General features: G+C 43.9%; 2 protein-coding genes across 2 annotated transcripts; both read left to right on the top strand.

Annotated features, from left to right (window-relative positions):
• The first annotated feature begins 1,161 nt into the window (after positions 1 to 1,161).
• Positions 1,162 to 6,251, top strand: LOC137895679 (fibulin-7-like). The gene is made up of 8 exons (XM_068741177.1): positions 1,162 to 1,230; positions 2,943 to 3,102; positions 3,213 to 3,383; positions 3,915 to 4,040; positions 4,830 to 5,015; positions 5,102 to 5,239; positions 5,585 to 5,720; positions 5,888 to 6,251. The coding sequence occupies exons 1-8, from the start codon at positions 1,162 to 1,164 to the stop codon at positions 6,249 to 6,251; spliced, it is 1,350 nt and encodes a 449-aa protein (XP_068597278.1).
• A 4,169-nt stretch (positions 6,252 to 10,420) lies between these two features.
• kif7 (kinesin family member 7) lies at positions 10,421 to 17,616 on the top strand. Its single transcript, XM_068739338.1, has 19 exons — positions 10,421 to 10,751; positions 10,837 to 11,034; positions 11,109 to 11,508; positions 11,584 to 11,931; positions 12,192 to 12,384; positions 12,465 to 12,620; positions 12,789 to 12,947; positions 13,289 to 13,422; positions 13,570 to 13,691; positions 14,089 to 14,244; positions 14,325 to 14,530; positions 14,644 to 14,841; positions 15,138 to 15,263; positions 15,356 to 15,532; positions 15,623 to 15,838; positions 16,004 to 16,210; positions 16,307 to 16,505; positions 16,625 to 16,786; positions 16,956 to 17,616. Exons 1-19 carry the CDS (start codon positions 10,421 to 10,423, stop codon positions 17,348 to 17,350), a joined length of 4,083 nt encoding a protein of 1,360 aa, XP_068595439.1. The 3' UTR covers positions 17,351 to 17,616.
• Positions 17,617 to 18,335: the final 719 nt, after the last annotated feature.

Here is an 18,335-nt window from a genome sequence, read left to right as displayed (position 1 = left end):
ACAAAGAGGTTTAGTTGAGCATGAATGATCATTATTTTTAAATGAGGGGAAGTTTGTTTAGAGAGTCCCGATGAGTCACCACAGATGAAGCTTCACAGACACACTGAGGTGCGAGAGGTAGTTTATTCTTATTTTTAGGATTTTAGAGCGTCTGTGTAGACATGGTGACAATGTCTTCACGCTCCCACCCATGTGGGAAGCGTGAGTCACGGTTTGCACATTGTGGGGATGATGTGAGTTTGCAGATGAGACAGCGCAACACAATAGACGCCCACTCATTCCTGTCCCCTGTGGGCTGGAATGTATTTTTGCGAGGAAGATTTAGTTCCCAGCCCACCCGTTGCTATCTGTCATTGGTGCCACATCAGTGAGCGACTGTCTGACCAAGCCGAGCCAACAAAACAGCTAGAATAGCAACCCGTTCGGGGCTTCGTTTGACTCAACCAGCTGCTAAGATGAGTTCTCAGCTGAATCTCAGTCAAAGGAACTTCTTTAAGTGCCTTCCTGCTTGAGCTCAAAGCAACACCGGAGAGCCTGAGACTCCTCATTACTTTTTTTATTGCAGCAGTGTCAGCTGCACACACTGTTTATCTATTGAGTTTCAACATCTAATTCAATTTCTTTTTCTTTTTTTTGCAGAATCAATACAATCCGTAATTCTCCATCACCAACAGTATGAGAGGATGCTGCAATTTCCCAAACATTTTCTGCCCACATAAACATGCAACTTTATTATGTTTTAATAATAAATGACATATTTATATAGTTACCAATTTGTGTAAGTCAACCACAAATACGAGTCATTCTTCAGAATGACTCGTATTTCATAAATATTAAATATTTCAGCATTTAAAAATCAACGAAGAGCATCTTCCCCCGCAAAGTCCGGCTTTCTTCCACTTCACCATGAACAAGAAATAGTGCCGACCAAGTAAAGTAAAAGGATAATACTGTGGTCACATTTCTCCAGAGGTCTCTTCCTGATTGGCTCCTGAGGAGTAAACCCAACATTCCACAGTGATTTGCTGCAGCAGCTCCTCCAACTGCCAGCTGTGGTCATTCTCTTACCTGCAGCCCTGTCATACACACAAAGTTCACGTTGCCTGCAGCTTCTCAGAGTTTAGAGGACTGGTTATCCGCTGCACTGAGATCAGGTGAAACATGCTCACGTCAACAGCGATTGCCAGCACCTTGTTGTGCTTCTGTTCCCTCTATCCAGCTATGGGACAGGTAAGTGAGTGCTTATTAGTTCATAAAAGAATTACACCTTAGGTAATTAAGATGTAAAAGTTTGAAGAGTTTGCAATGCTTATATTGATTCATTGATTACCATGCACGGCTTGAAAGACTCACAAATCAGAGTAGCAGCACTGTGAATGTTCATGCAAGGCATCTATTGGAAAGTTATGTAAAAGCTTGAGTCATATTTGCATTTTCATGCAAGAGAGGCTTCAGTGAATGGACGCTCAATATCCACTCTGACTATCAAAGCTGTGTTTGAAAGCAGTCCTGCAGACGTTTCCAGAAAGGCATGTCTGTCTGAGGCCTTTGTTTGTTTCTGCATCATTGAGATGTGCAATAATTGTTGTGCTTTTATGTAGGTACATTTTTCTAAACGTGAGTGTGAGGGTTTAGTCTTCTATCTCTATGCTTATGTTGTTCACAGCTGTAGCGCGTTAATATTGTAGTTTTAATAGTACGATATTAATCGAGCTCCAGTGCTGCGTGCCTCCGACACAGTGTCGCCCAGTTAACATGAAACCGTGCAAAATGAAAAAGCACAGGCAGAAAGAGGCCTTTGACAACCACACTGCAAGCACACGCCAAAAGCACCCCACCCCCCTCCGGCTAACTGAAGTCTCTCCAGACCCAAGTTCTGTCGAAATCAGAAAGGTGTTTTCAACAAATATTTACTTTTCTTACATAACCCTGGCTGGAAGAAAACACTAATTGGTTGTCGAGAGACGACAGGACAGACGGCACAGAATGACGCTGTTGAGTGAAGGACAGGAAGTGGCTCGAAAACAGGGCCACTCCCTCGCCCTTCCAGCCAATAGGGACGCTATAAAACAGGTGGTGTTTAAGCAGCAGGCACAACTGTCTGAAGCTGGGTCATGCAGCCACCACATCACGAAGAGCAAGCAATTCCACATAATGCAAGATAAATAGCGTTTGCTGATTTTGGCCCTTTTAGATGACTTTATGTAAACAACATCTCAACATCAACAGTATCGAGGTTGGAGAGGAGGAGGCTTCTGCTTCCAAGTTCTTGCAGAGGCTAATATCCTCTGATCCTATTGGACTTGCTCAATCTTGTAACAGCCCAGCCTTTGTTCTGCAGAGGGCTTCAAATGCACTCATTTAGCAGACATGTATTTGTTTACGTGCAGTTAATCAAACCGTTCACAATATTTACTTTGGCAGGTATCCTCAAATACCCGTCGACATTAGAAGAGTTCAAGATTATTTCCCGTCACAACAAAATTAAAACAATATTCAGGTAGGGACTTGAAGTTTTTAATTTGTAATGTACACAGGATGTTGGGATGCAAATTATGATGATTAATCTGTTGTTGGACACTGGCATGTCGTCTTTTTGGAGTGTTTGCAAATATTTATTTGCCAGAGGAATGCCTTTTCTATACAGTATATCCAAATTCAGCAAAACAGCATCTTCATTTAGGAATTGACATGAAATACAAGAAACCTGCAGCTTTGCAAGTCCAAATAGAAAATATAGTGCAATGAATTTTTAAACCTCCCAAGGCTGACAAGGACTTTTACACTTCGCATGAGTAAAGATTAGAAATGTTAAATTAAAAATTTCACGCTTTAGATATTTGTAGTCTTGCCTCAGCATTTTAAATCAGTTTTGCAAAAGATGTCTTGAAATATTAATGAACACTTTGTGAAATTAGTCATCTTCCCTGTGTTTTCTGTAGGACTGCCCGAGCAGACAGGAGATGCAGGGCTCTCTGAAGCAGGTCCAGAGGCTTCTCTCAGCCCACGAAGCCTCATACCTGCAGAGTCTCCGCAACCTGAAGAAGAAAATCAACCTGTTGCAGAGCAACGCAGCAAAGCAGAATGCAAGAGCCATCAACAGTATGCAAACACCCCAGGAAAACTGATTTATTCAAATATTGAATTGTGAAATATCTGTTGTTGTTTTTGTTTTTTTATTATTTTTAGATAACCTTCCACTTTCCAAACAGGCACCTGCACAAAACTGGATAACCCCATCAACGGGAGGAAACTTGGCAAGTCACACGCGGTGGGCCATGAAGTCCATTTTCTGTGTGACCCTGGTTTCGGACTTGTGGGGTCCGAGAGCAGACTTTGTCAGGACAGCCTGAGCTGGAGCGGCCGGCCGACTACCTGTACAGGTGAGAGACCTCCACCTCTTCCTCATCACACTGAGGTTCTTCCTTTTCTCGACCCTGAGTGGCCATGCACTGATGCTGTTATCTAACCCGCTGATCACTTTTACAATGACATCATTCTCTTTCTGACCTTCTCCTCTACAGCAATATTTTTTTTCTTTCTCTGCATTGTTCCTGTCAAAATCTTTTTTTTTATCTCAGAGATACTTTTCACATGATCATCTTTCCCCTTCGTGTATTTTGGACATCATCCAAAGAGCTTATTGAATACGATGACATTTGATATTCTGTCATCTGACAGCTTATTGGCTTTAAAGAGAACAGCTCAAAGGCCGTTTGATCAAGACATCTTTCTCTACACCTTGGCTTCACTTAACAGTCAACTCACCCTTTCCATTTTTTTTTTATTCCATGGCATCACATTTATCTTTGAGCATCAAAGGTATTTGGTTGCAGGTGTCGTGTCTGTAGAAGGTTCCAAATGCAGCAAAAAGACTTTCCTTGTCTAACCTTCCTTTCTCTCTTTTTGCTCAGAGATCAATGAGTGTGCGTCCTCTCCGTGCCTGAACGGCGGGACATGTCTGGATGAAGTGAACCAGTTCTCGTGTACCTGTGCCAAAGGCTGGTCTGGAGCCATCTGCCAGAGCCCTGTGCCAACATGTAGGTATAACCCACAACATGTTCAACCTCGCACACATCATTTTAGTGCACAGTTGTACTTCTGTTAGATGACAGGGAACACACAATCCAAATGTGCCACATCTTTTGATGCCTTAATATCAATACCTATATATATATACACACCGAATAAACATTAATAAGTAAACTTTACTGCACAGCGTATTTCCATCGGCTAGCATCCAAATCCTCCCAGTCTGCGAAAGGAGATTACACAGACCAGTGTTTTGGCTTGCCAATAAAAGGCAGGCCGACTTTCCACAGATTGAGTTTTATTGCATTCCACCCTGAAGTCCAAGGCAATGCCGGCTGAGTGACAGCAGCTGCCTGCTGCGGATGGTGGAATTAATGCACAAACAGAAACTCTGAATCTCAGGAGACCAATTTAATTTCTTCACTGTTTATTTAAAATGTTCACTCCAACAGTTTCTTACTGCAGAGCGCCTTGCAAATCTGTATGGGTCATTGTAAGATCAAATATGCTCATGAGGAAGCCTCAACATAGTTTCCGATGTACTATTTTATCATTTGCTTCATTTCACCAAAGTCTGTTTAGAACTCTGAATAGCAAAATGCACAAAAGAAGGCCAAGCATATGCTACATTTCCATCATGTATCTATCAGCATACAGTATCACCTCACTGATGTAGCCACAAACAGGCTAACTCAATGCTACATGAAATCCTGCGAGCCAGTGCATCGTGCATCACACAGCAGTGAATGAAAATGCTTCAGCTTCACACTTTTCCTCCATCTCTCATCCTCGTTCAGTCTTTATCACCATGACGAACACCTCCGCCGCCTCCTCGCCGCTCACCGCTGCTGCTTCTTCCCTGCCCGCTGCCACCACTGAACCCTATGTCCGTCCATCACGTTGCACGATCATGCAGGGGACCACCCACTGCACTTGTGAGCCGGGCTACACCATCTCTGGCAGAGACAGCAGCACTTGCACCGGTGGGACGACAACCTGCAACTCAAACAAACTCAAACATGCAATTTTGAGGAAAACGTGTTAACCCTAAATAAAATGTTTACTGTAGATATAGATGAATGTCAGCTGTTCCATAATGGCCAGGCTGGGAGACTGTGTTTACATACTTGTGTTAACACCCCTGGAGGCTACCGCTGTTCCTGTCCCGTCGGATACAACGTGACCCGGGATGGACGCAGCTGTAAAGGTGCCTTATTTTTCTCCAGTTTTTAAATTTGCCTCAACTTTTCATTTTATCTTAAAATATTCATTCTAAACATTACCCCCCAAAAATGCTTCACAAGTTAATCTTAGAGCAATTATTACTGTAAAATAATAAATGGCTCTGGCTAGGTGTTACATTTCTAGTATAATATTTATTTCGTTTATAGAACGCCTGTTATGTTCAGTACCGAACCAACCGATGACGATTATTGATTTGGAAACTTGAGAATGATTTTGCTCACAAATGACAGAAGTGACTCTTATAAAGTATGAATGATATCTCAAACTAAGTTTTCTGCCTCATTGTCTCAATGTATTGCTTTCACAGATATTGATGAATGTGCCACCAGACAGAACAACTGCACAAAGGACCAAATGTGCATTAATACATACGGTGGTTTCCAGTGTGTCCGTGTAGACTGCCCCAAAGTCCCTAATGCTTCATATGTCAAGACATCGCCTATGTGAGTATTGTACTTATTTATCTATTGTATTATTAATCTATTGTACTCATCTTTATCTACAGTAGCAAATACATAGGATGAGGTCTTTCTTTGATTCCATTGTTTGAATACACTTTCCTATCCTTGTTTGAACCTTCATATTCCTGAAATGTCCCACCTCCTTCCAGGCGCTGTGAACGTAACCCTTGCCCCGTGGACAACAAGGCGTGTTCTCAAACTCCAAACTCTTTCTCCTACCATTACCTGGCTGTAGTGTCCAACCTGTCAGCTCCCCGTGTTATGTTCAGGGTCTCAGCGTTGCGTCCGATAGGTGATACTCTTCGCTTCTCCCTGCTGGGAGGAAAGCAGGCTCGGCGCCACTTCACAGTCCAGCGCTCAGACCGTGTGACGGGTCAGTTGATGCTGGTGGCCCCCGTGCAGGGCCCGGCCGTACTGGAGGCAGAGGTGGAGATGACCGAGCTAGAGAGGCGAGTCCAGCTGGGGAGGTACATCACCAAAGTCACCATGTTTGTTTCCCAGTATGACTTCTAGTCCTATGAGGGTGAAAGTGGAACAAACTAGAACAGCCAAATAAAAGTGAAACAGAGAAGGTTGTATTTGAAAAGAGTTAAACTAAAGGCAATTGGACTTCTTTTTTAAGTTTGAAGCTCTTATCCCAGAGCCTTAAACATGTCTCAACTGACTGATGGAGAGTTTCGGGTGTTCCCTGCGAGGTTAGTTTTTAACCCTTTCGATTGCCAGGACCTTCATCATTGAAAATCTGCTAAAAGAAACCTCACATTTGGTCGTGGATGTGTGATAATGTATCACAGTGACGTATTTGAAGCTGAGTGTGCTGTTTTTTTAACGAGTTGATGCAGTTTAAATGTGTATTTCTTTGTGATGTAACAAAACAGTCAAATGGCATTCAGCATTAAAAATCTTGAAAGTGCTATTTTTATAACGCATACTGGACAGCTAATCAGGATGTGGGAGGAGTTACTAATTCTCTGTCATGTTTTATTTATATTCTGGTATCTATGCCTTCAATACAGTCATCAATATATATTTTTTTGTCTTTTATTTGCATGCGTATGAAATATTTGGTAGAATTTACTCCACTCTTTTCCTTGTAAGGACTGTGCTGTTCAGCAGAGACAGCCCAAGGCAGGCTGCTGAAAGAGCCTCTGTGTTCTTGCAGTGCATGAATAATTGTAGTTTTTAAATAGGCCAAAAAATAGCACAATTAAATAGTGCACTAATGCAACCTGCAGTCCGGTTCCTTTTCGTGGGAAAGTGTGTATTTGGCAGAATTGTAATGAAATGTGTCACATTTCTGCTGCGCCATCCTTCTGACACACAACTTTCTGAAAAAGAAACCACACAAAGATAGATCTGTGAAAATTGAGACAAAGCCAAGGTTTATTGGAGACCAAAAGGATTTCTGCAGTTAGAGGGGGGGGCTCCCCGCTGTGGCCAGGGTAGGTGGGTTGGGCTCTTTAGCCACTGTATCCCAAAGAGTATTCTTCACTCGATTGCTGCCTGTTCTGATTTCATGGAAGAATGGAAGAATAAGCAAAGGGAGAGGTAAACAGAGGCCATTGTTGTGTTTGCTCCCCAGGGAGAGGTGTTCCTCACTCTCCAAAGTTAAAACCAGACTGCTATTCCATTCCTGTCTCTCACAAACTTCCATCCCAGAACCCAAATAATTCCTGACTCTGTACTCCTGAAAGTTATTATCATTCACACTGACATATACAAAGTCTGCCGGTGAGAGGAAGTCTAATATCCCGTGTCTGGCCTGCTCTTTTCCCCGCTCGGTCTGCTCTTTTCTTCCCCACCTGTACCATATCATATTACTTATGCTTTTTCACCCTTTGAACTCCACTTCTCAACCTCCACTGGCCATTCTCCACAGCTAACGCCGCACAGATAAAAAAAAGAAAAAAAAAAGAGAGTGGCGGCAGTGTGTTCAGGACTGAAACCTATCCTGATTTAAGTGTGGATGTCATGAGACACCAACACTCGCTCTTTAACAGCCGGCTGGCTTATCATGCTTACTTTTTGAAAGTAAATACCATGGTATTGACTGAACTTAAATAGAACAAAGGAGAATGTCTACTGGGCCTGCTTAGGCCCTGAAAACAACTGACAGGACCTCACAGCCAGTTTGGCTCTGAGCCATTTGATGTGGACGTGCAGGTGAGAGGAGGAAGGATTAAGAAGGGATAGCAGGTGGAAGTCGTGTCAGATATGCTGCTCAGTAGGTCAAAACGCCAGAAAGCCTTCATTTTGTGAGAATCGGATTTATTTTTCTCTCAGATTTTCATTTAAGGTGTATATTAGGTTACTGTTAATGTCCAAACATTCATTCATTCTTTGTTGTGATGAAGAAGAAAAAAACTGCCAAGAATGTGCTCTTAAGCCATTGTGTTACACTGCCCCCTACTGGCTTCAGAGGAGACATGCTGCATTGGTTCTGTTTTTAGCGTTGAAATATTATTATATAGCATTAACCTTTAATGACAGCTTCTTCTTTTTTTAATAAAAACTAACGCTAAAAAAAATTTGCATTGGTTTTGGATTTCAGTCACGTGTTCATACATATGTTCTGTTGCTACCCCCCCCCCCCCCCCCCCCCACAGACCCTCCATTAAATCTTCATTACACTTACACAGTACAGTGCGATGAAATGAACCTGTGATTTTTATTTTTTATTTTTTTAAATAATTGAATTAAGATAATAAACAGTAATAAGGACCAACGTATAAAATGCTATTGCCATATTTTTGGAGAAAAACACGGTGGCTTATCTTTTAATCTCATGAATTAAAGATGCATAATGTAATATTAAAATTTGCTATATTTTTTCAGCATTGAGGACTTATATTTTTTCATTTTCTATGTATAGGTTTACTTATAACAGGGTACTTTTATTACTTTATATCGTGTCCATGTCTCCAGCTAAGGATGCAGATGTTTCCTACTCATCCAAAATGCATCCCGAAATTCTCCCTCCGGCTCCGCCTCTTCGTTCTCCAGAAACACTCCGCGGTCGTCCTGAGCCCATGGCCCAACTTTTACTCCTTCAAAGTGAGTTTTATGAACAGTTAGCCATGTTTAAAAGCTCGACCATCGATCCGTGTTGTCTGTTTGAGCGTTTTCGTCAGGGGATTTGCTTTATTGGCGTTTCTACATTGACGACATCCAAATTCATCCTTCATGTTTTGATATTCTTCGGCTAGCTAAGCGGCTAGCTGTAGCTTCCTATAAATATTCGACCGTAGTTAAGGTTAACTTCTGAAAAGTTTGGAAACTGTTTTTTTTCTTAGTAGAAGGAGAGTGAAATGACGACATTCGTGTTTTTCTTATAATAACTGTACCGCTGAGCTTGTTGAACAGCAAGGGTGGCTAACTTAGCTTACGTCAACTTGCTAACACGGTCAAAATAAATAAACTGTGTTTGACAATGTTCTATTTTTTATACTTGGTGGCTTAAGCTATTCTCATAAGCAGTCCTAATATGTGTTGGCTTTACGTTAAATCCACGTTGTTTACGTATCTAAAGATAACGCTTACGTAGCGTAAGACGCCTCTCAACGTAAACCAAGTTTTTAATTCCTTTGTAGTTCATTGCTTTGAGACTCAATGTAAAGAATAATAAAAAAAAAAAACTCATTTATTTTTTATATTGCTGTTAAAATTAAATGGTTACACTTAACACATCTCATTTGAAAAATGTAAGAACATCTGTAATTAGGTACCGGTAATGTTTAAACTCTTTGACTATGTGTACGTCTGGGGATTTTAAAACATAAGCGCTGTGTTTATTTTAAAATTTGCTTTGGATTGTGTCCTTTTATAAAAATAAATACATGTATTCCCTTCCTAAACAAATGTTATTTTTTTCACTTAATTACCAGTAGTATGAAAAAAAGAGACAGAACTGAAACATCACCATACTGTAAGCATGGTCGATTCACCAGGTGATATTAGTCATGTTTCTTCAGCCTCTTCTCTATAAATAGAGAAATTATTTTCTCAAGTTGTGTTTAAGAATCTCTTGATTGTATTTAAAATATACACATTGAAATATTAGTGTTGTCTCCTAAAACACAAAACTAAATAATGAGCATCACCTCAGTGCTATGGTTTTATGTTGCTTTCTCATCCAGTCAGTAAAGACTCAATATTGCTACCGCATAATGTGTTGATTTAGCATATCATATCATTATAACAGCATCATAACATTTTATTCTGAAAGCTGCCATTCTCCGTAAGCGTTTTACATGCAGAAGTTACCTTGATCATAGACCAAACTAAGGAGAAATAATATTGTAGCTTAGTCAAAGACAATACCCCCAAAAAAGTGTCAAGATTTTGTTTTAGTTATTTTATATCACAGTATGTTTTTTGTATTTTATTAAAAAAAATTGCTTTCCAGAATAGCTACTCCACATTATCCTATACTGTTGTATGTATCGTGAATTAAAATGGGTGTCATTTTTGATCAAAAATGTGTATATAGCAGCGTTTGAGCTACTTAATTTGTTCTGTCCACGATTGAACAATCTCATTCTCACTTGTGATGACGTTACACCCTTCAACCGAACAGCAGAAGGTGCTGAGATATATTTGACAGCGTATTTGTGTTTTCTTCAGTTGGCCAAAGATGATCCACAAATAGAAGAAAACAGAAGATCTCTTGTATTGCAGCAGAAATGTCTCCCAAAGTGCCCGGTGGCCAAGGAAAAGGCGATTGTTCCGCGGTGCAAGTCGCTGTCCGAGTGCGCCCCCTGCTGCCTAAAGAACTTCTACGCTGCCACGAGAGTTGTATCACTGTAGACTGCGAGCTGCATCGGGTTACGCTGGGCCATGACCGACACTTCCTTTGCGACTACTTATTTGAAGAAACACGCTGCCAAGAGGACGTATATTCCGTGTCAGTGGAGCCACTCATAGATGCCTTCTTTCAAGGATTCAATGCTACGGTCTTTGCCTATGGCCAGACGGGTTCAGGCAAGACATACACCATTGGAGAAGCTAACATTTGTAAGTTGTTAATTTCATCATATCTTATTATCCTGCAGTAACAAAGCCATGTATGCGCAATTCTGAATGTGCTCACTGTGTCTAGGCTCATTTAGAGACGAGGAGCAGGGCATTATCCCCAGGGCAGTCGCAGATGTGTTCAAGCTGCTGGACGAAAATGACCTCACGGACTTCTCTGTCCGAGTCTCCTATTTGGAGGTCTACAAGGAGGAGTTCAAGGACCTACTGGATGTGGAAACAGCCAGCAAGGACATCCACATACGGGAGGACAAAGGAAACATCGGTATGAAATAAGGAGTTTAATTTGTCTAGAATCAGGTTTCTGTGTTTATTTATATACATTTATTCATTTCGTAGTTCTGAGCGGTGTGAAGGAGTGCGAAGTGGAGGGTCTTGACGAGGTGCTGAGTTTACTCGAGTCAGGAAACACAGCCAGACACACCGGCTCAACCCAGATGAATCCAAACTCCAGCCGATCACACACCATCTTTACCGTGAATATGGACCAGCGTCTCGGAAGCGCTCGCCTTTTTGGAAGTGCGACAAATTCTGGACCGCAAATGCTGTCTTCCAAGTTCCATTTTGTTGACCTGGCTGGATCAGAACGGATCTTAAAGACAGGAAACACTGGAGAGAGACTGAAAGAGAGTATCCAGATAAATAGCGGCCTTCTGGCTCTGGGAAATGTTATTGGGGCGCTGGGGGACCCCAGGAGGAAGGGTTCTCACATACCCTACAGAGACTCTAAAATCACAAGGTAATTGTTTCATTACCATTCAAAGAGAAATAGGTGCACAATAGGTTTTAATTTCTATTATTGTTTTTCTCATAGGATCCTTAAAGACTCTTTGGGAGGAAATTCCAAAACACTGATGATCGCATGCATCAGCCCTTCTTCCTCAGACTTTGACGAGAGTCTGAATACACTGAACTACGCCACGAGGGCCAGGAACATCCAGAACAGAGCAACAGTCAACTGCAAGCGTGAACCGGATCGGGTGGAAGGACTGGAACAACAAATTAAGGCTCTCCGCAGGGCCCTGGAGAACCGGCAGCGATCCGAGACCCGCATCATCTCTCACGGCGATCCAAACAGGAGACCCCGCCCCGGAGAGGGCGAGATCAACCGACTGCAAGTCCAGAGTGCCCACTACAGGACATGCACAGACGCTGCCTACAGGTTAAAGGACATTTGTTGAGTTCCATTTAGTCTGCCTTATCTTTAGATGTGTTTTAATGGAGCCATTGGACCCCCAAGTAATGGATTTATATCATGAATAGGTCATTTTTTTAACAAGCCACACTGGATTCTAAGTTTCTATGGAGGAGGAGAGGATGCCTTCTGCTTCTACTTCAACAACTATTACTTCTTTTTTCTTCTGTATCATATATACCAGCCATCATTAATGAAATTATCTCTTTGTTCTTCGTTTATCACAGGCTTCTGCGGGAGCTGCAGACTGAAGGGGCTCTGCCCACAGACCAGAGTCTGAGGGTGAAGGAGTGGCTGTGCTCGGTGGAGGAGGAACGCAGCGCCCTGACCACGGCCTCCGGACCAGACAGCGGCATTGAGAATAGCTCCACTGAAGACAGCGTGGCTTTGAGGAGAGGACGGCCCCCCGTAAGGAGCCAGGTATGACTCTTTCATTCTCTGCAGTGCCGTAAACAAAACATATTCAGCGTTAGCGTGTCTATGTGGAAAACAATACCCAGGAGCAAGAGGCTGCTGAGGAGAGGTGGAACCACGGGCATGAAAGTGAGAAAGAGGAGAGCCTTGGCCGGCTTCAAGCACGGATCCAGCAGTTGGAAAGAGAGAACACCGACTTTTTAGCTGCTCTGGAGGATGCAATGGAGCAATACAAACAGCAGGTCAGACGAGTGGGAAGTGTGTTATTATAACAATGCTTTTATTCTGCATGGCTAATACTATTAGTCAACTTTGAAGCAGATTAATGATCACATGAAATGACACAGATTATCAGTGTCTGTTTCCTTCGGTTATATGTTCCTTACTTGTTGTCTGTCCTTCCGTCTCAGAGTGACAGGCTGCAGGAGCAGCAGGACCTGATCGTGGCGCTGCAGTGCAAACTGTCTACCGCAGGGCTGATGGGCCTCGGCCTCAACTTGAGATCACGGCCACACACGGCGCCTATGGGCTCCGTGCAGCACCGTCAGAATGGAGGTGCATGCAGACAGGTAGCAACCAGCAGAGAGAGATTCTCAGCCTATCGTGTTGTACATAGAAAATTTGATAAAAATGGAGGAAGTGAATGTTTTTAATGAGACGGCTGCATATTTTTGCCATTTGAAGAACATTGGCTGCTGTGAGATAAATAATATTGCAGCAGTCCTTCCATTAGAATTGAATTGTAGCTGACTTGGGAATAATTATGTAGTTGTGAGGGGGGTGCTGCTTTGGTGGATATTTGTACGCTTTAAGTACTGTATCGTCATTTTTGCTGATTCGGACATACTTCAGCTGCTGTGTGTTGTAGCTTGTTTTTGAAAACTAATAACGCATGCATGTGTGGTTTCAGGTCAGTCCGGTGGAAAATGGGCCTTACAGTGACCAAGAAGGTGATGTCTATGAGGAAGAGGTCTCAGGAGGAGCAGAAATGCAGGAGAGGGAAGTGGATGGGAGTCGCTTTAACCTCAGCCCTGAGAGACACAAGTATGTGTGTTCATAACAGGCCTCAGAATAGCCCAAATTAAATCCAGCGTTAGTTAAATTAGCAATGCCTACATCAGAGAACATTTTAATGCCATTGCCCACGCTATGTGTACAATTTATATAATGTAATATTCATCATTCTGTTAGGCAACCGCACCTGACCTGGACCAAGAAAGACATGATGTCAGGAAGACCAGCAGCCGGTAGCAGGAGGCTCCTATCGCAGGTGCTGGAACTCGATCAGCACCCCTGTTTATCCAGAAAAGCATGTAAGTCTTTCAATCGGAGACGTCTCTTCATGTCTGGAATAGGTTTAGTAGCATTTATGTGAAGGGGCTCCACCGGGCAATGAGCTGCTGAGGTCACTGTCTGTTTCTCAGTTAATGTAATTGTTTTGTTGTTGCTTTTTTTTGCACAACATGAACTTGACGGTACATTTTAAAGACACCAGCTATGTTTTACTTTATTTGAGCATATTTTGTTGTCGGTGTTTGTTTCTACTCTGTACAATGCTTTTTTTATTTGACCTATTTCACACCAGATGAGGGAGAGAGTCAAATGGGGAGTGCTGATCTGTGTTAGTTCCTGAGGAAGTGGAGGGCTTGGTCTTGGATTTCTGTCCACTTCCTCACTACGCCTCCCTAATGTGCTCTCTCATCTGTGTAGCCACCACCAGTACCGGGGAGACATCTGTGCGCGAGAGCCTCAAGAGCTTTGACGGTGTTTCGGAGTGGGGTCTTCATCAGGCGCAGCAGAAGATCCGGGAGCTGTCCGTCACCATCCGCATGAAGGAAGAACTCATCAAAGAGCTTGTGAAAACAGGTAGCACTTTGGCTCTCTGAATCTTTGTTCAGATAGAGGTCCGCTTCTGTGTTCTGTAAGTCGTGCCATTTGTTTATTAGGTAAGGATGCTCAGGCCCTGAACAGGCAATACAGCCATAAGATCACGGCTCTGGAGGGTGAAGCTGTGCAGGCTCGACAGGAGCTGCAGGAGGCCCAGAGGCAGCTGCAGGATCTGGAGAGGCAGGAGAGAGAGGTCAGCACGACAGACAAGACGAGAGCTCAGGAATGTCGTCGGAAGATAGCTGCTGCTCAGAACAAAGTGCAGGTTTGACCATCACATCTATTTGTTCTTGCATAATAACATCAAATCATGTCTTGTGGAATTCATCTTTTGACCCTGAAAAATGTGGACTTCTGAAAAGCAAACTGTCGTTGTAGGCTCTCAGTCAACGTCAAAGGGATACCGCACGTCTGGCGAGCCTTCCTGCCCGGAGCGAACGTCGCGTGATGGAGCTGGAGCGAAGCGTTCAAAGCATGAGGCAACAGCAGGAGCAGCTGCAGAAAAGACTGCGCCAGGAAAGTCAGCAGAAACGACGCCTGGAGACGGAGATGCAGCGAAGAAGTCACAGAGTCAAGGTACCTCAGGCCAATCCGGCAAATGTATATAATAAGTGTCAAATTAGCGATTATAAGTTCAATCTGACTCCTTTGTTCTATTTATGTTTGATACTAATGCACTGATAAATCTGATGGGGGGGGCAAACCGGATCAGACAAAAGCAACAGAAGCATTTGGTTGGAGAAAAATATAAAATCCAAATGTCTATCGAGCAACAGCTTAAAAGAGAGTGTTCAGAATTGGTATACTGAATGGCGGCCAAATGCTTATGCTGTTGCTAACCTTCATCGGCCTTTCTTTGGTTCCTTCTGCAGGAGCTGGAGATAAAGAATGAGCAGCAGCAGAAGATACTGAGAATAAAGACAGAGGAGATTGCTGCCTTCCAGAGGCAGAGACGCAGCGGCAGTAACGGCTCCGTCATCTCGTTGGAGGAGCAACAGGTGGGGCAGGAATTGTCTTTAAAATTCGTAGGGAAAAGAAATAAAATGTATGATTTTTGACCTTATGTGACCCCCCCCCCCCCTCCGAGCAGAAGATTGAGGAACAAAAACGCTGGTTGGATGAGGAAATGGAGCGAGTACTGGCACAGAGGAGAGGGCTGGAAGATCTTGAAGGGGAGCTCACCAAACGGGAGGAAATCCTCGCCAAGAAAGAAGCCCTGCTCCAGGAACGCAGCGGCCTCGAGACCAAGAGGCTGCGCTCCAGCCAGGTACCAGCGACCACAAATATCTCAGTGAGCAAGGGAAGTGGCTCGTTCTTAAAGAAACGGGTTTCTTTTATTTCTTAATTTTCACTCCAGGCCTTAAGTCGAGACTTGGTAACTCTCACTGGGCACATCGAGTCACTGGAGCGACAGCTGAGCGAGAGGAATGGTCTTCTTCGTAGCAGCAGCGCTCAAGACTCCGAACATATTCGCCAAGAGATTTCCAACCTTCGTCAAGAGAAGGATTCGATGCTGAAACAAAGAGTGGAGCTGGACGATAAACTGCGGCAGGGCAGCCTGCTCTCACCCGAGGTCAGATTTCACTCTCGGGTTTGAGACGCGACATTTTGCATCCTCTGAGCAATGGATGGGATCTATTTTTGCATCTTGGTTCCAGTAGCACATTCATGTATTTGTGATTCCGGGGCATAAGAGCGAATTATTTGAGAGTAACAATATGTTTCATGGCGTTTCTAGGAGGAGAGAACGCTGCTCCAGTTTGACGAGGCCATCGAGGCTCTGGATGCGGCAATCGAGTACAAGAATGAGGCCATCACTCAGAGACAGAGGCAGCTGAGGGCTTCTGCCAGCATGCTCTCCCAGTGGGAGATGAACCTCATGGCCAAGCTCAGTTACCTGTCGGCCTCTGAGACCAGAGCTCTGCTGTGCAAGTACTTTGACAAGGTCTGTTAAACGCTCAGCCTCGTGTTTCACTCAGGCAATCGTGCGAGCTCGCCCACCGTGTGCGCCGAATAAAGCTGGTGTGGAAACGTCCTGCAGGTGGTGTCTCTGCGCGAAGAAGAGCGTAAGCTGCAGCTCGCCCTGGCGGAGCAGGAGATGCAGCTGGATGATCAGCAGAGGCTGGTGCAGTGGTTGGAGAACGCCCTCGATCGCACGCAGCTCGACACGGACCGCCGGCTCACGCAGCAGCAGAAAGAGCACGAGAGGAGCGTGCAGCTCTTACTGCAGCATTGTCGAGGTGTCGATCGCAAATATACAATCTCTGCCTGAAAATATGGTGTTATGCATTATATTATCTTCGTTATTAGCCATCAAAAGAGACATTTGCATACCCGTGTGTGTGTTTGTCTCCAACAGAGCAAATAGGCGAGGGCCTGGCAGGAAACCAGCGACAGTTTGAGGGATGGATCCACAACCTCCGCAAAGAGCTGAACCACTATAAGGCAGCAAACGTGGAACTGAGCAGCAGACTGAGGGAGGTCTCTGGTTCAGCCAATCAGCCGAAGGAGCAAGCTAAAGGTAAAGGTATAATTAGATCATAGCGTTTGTTGCGTTTGCTTTCTGTCGTTATGGGAATTCCTGCCGAGGATGTGGAATATTTATTCTCACAACACATCAGAACCACATCTGAAATGTATTTTTTTACAAACTCCAAGTAGGAGCGCTTCATTCTGTTGTTGTCTTTCAGGTTGGACATCTGAGGGTAAATCAGCAAGCATCGGGAGCATGGAGAAGCCGACTCGCTCTCCGGAAGACATCCCAGGAGGCAGGGGGGCGCCGCAGGCTGACAGACCGCCCAGGTCCAGGGAGGAGATGCGTGAATTGGTGAACACACCTCTCCCATCCACGTGGAGGCGCTCCTCTCTCCCCACAGAGGAACCTGCTGTCATGGAGGAGTTGTGTCTCCGATCAGCTGGAGACGCTCCAGTTCACCGCATAGCTCAAACTGGACTGGGCTCCTGCAATGGGCCGGCGAGTCTGCCTGTGGTTAAATCTCGCCGGGAATCCCGCTGCTCCAGCCTCAACGTCGGACCGCTGACTTCAAACAATGCGTTCATTGATGTCCGGAAGAATCCTGTCTAAAAATCAGTGCAAAGTGTTGCTCCAGACATTCTACTATCCATCTGTGGTTTTTGTATTCTCAACTTTTGTAAAGTTTTTTTTTCTTTTTTTACTGATTGAATATGAAGCACTTTCATTGAGATAAAGGTTATGCTCCATTTCATAGAGTCATGTTCTTAATCATGACAGTCCCTACCTTAACCCCGTTTCCACCCGAATGAAATGAGATCCTCCTGCTACCCAGTCATGTCATGTTTTTATCTTCTGCCATATTTTATATTAAAATATTTTTACCTTTTCCAAACAGCTGGCTTATCTTTCTTTCTGAGCACTAGAGGGCGCTCTATCCTCTGATTCACAGGAGTGGACTATTCCTGGGCTCATCCCTGTCAGGGTCAAACTAAATGTAGGTATCTTCCTCTTCACCAGGACTCTATAAAACAACTATGTATTTTCTAATGTATGCAATCTATTGAGTATTATATCATTTTATTACTGTCTTTATTCATTTAGCAATAAACCTGCAATAAAGTGATCATATGAATGATTACTAGGTTATCAATCTGCTAAAACACGATACAATTCATATTAACCCGTGTGCCATCATAACCCCCCCCCCCCAAAAAAAAAAAAAAAACTTGCGCACGTCTAAAAGGACTTCGCCTCCGATTGGTTGAGAACAATTGACGTCACCAAAGATTGGGAATAGAAGGGTGCGCTTCAAAAAAAAAAAAAAGGAGCGAAGGGGTGTGAGATCAGTCGAGCTTCCATACGTGGATTCAACGCATCCACGCGCGTTAGGACGGAAGGAAAACACGCACTGCGGATGGAAGGCCAGCGCTGCGCGCCTGGACCGGATTGAGACGCAACAAGGATACCTCCTCCGCATCCCTGCGGGTCGTGCGGGATTTATCCATCCGATCGGCGGTACAGAAACTCTCCCGTCCTGAACATCTGGAGCCCGGATGATGCTGCTGACCGTCCCCGTCACCCCATGTGGATGTTT

This window comes from Brachionichthys hirsutus, chromosome 1, assembly GCF_040956055.1.
Source record: "Brachionichthys hirsutus isolate HB-005 chromosome 1, CSIRO-AGI_Bhir_v1, whole genome shotgun sequence".
Lineage (NCBI taxonomy): Eukaryota > Metazoa > Chordata > Actinopteri > Lophiiformes > Brachionichthyidae > Brachionichthys > Brachionichthys hirsutus.
Note: the sequence above shows the minus strand (reverse complement) of the source record. Positions and strands in the feature narration are given on the sequence as shown.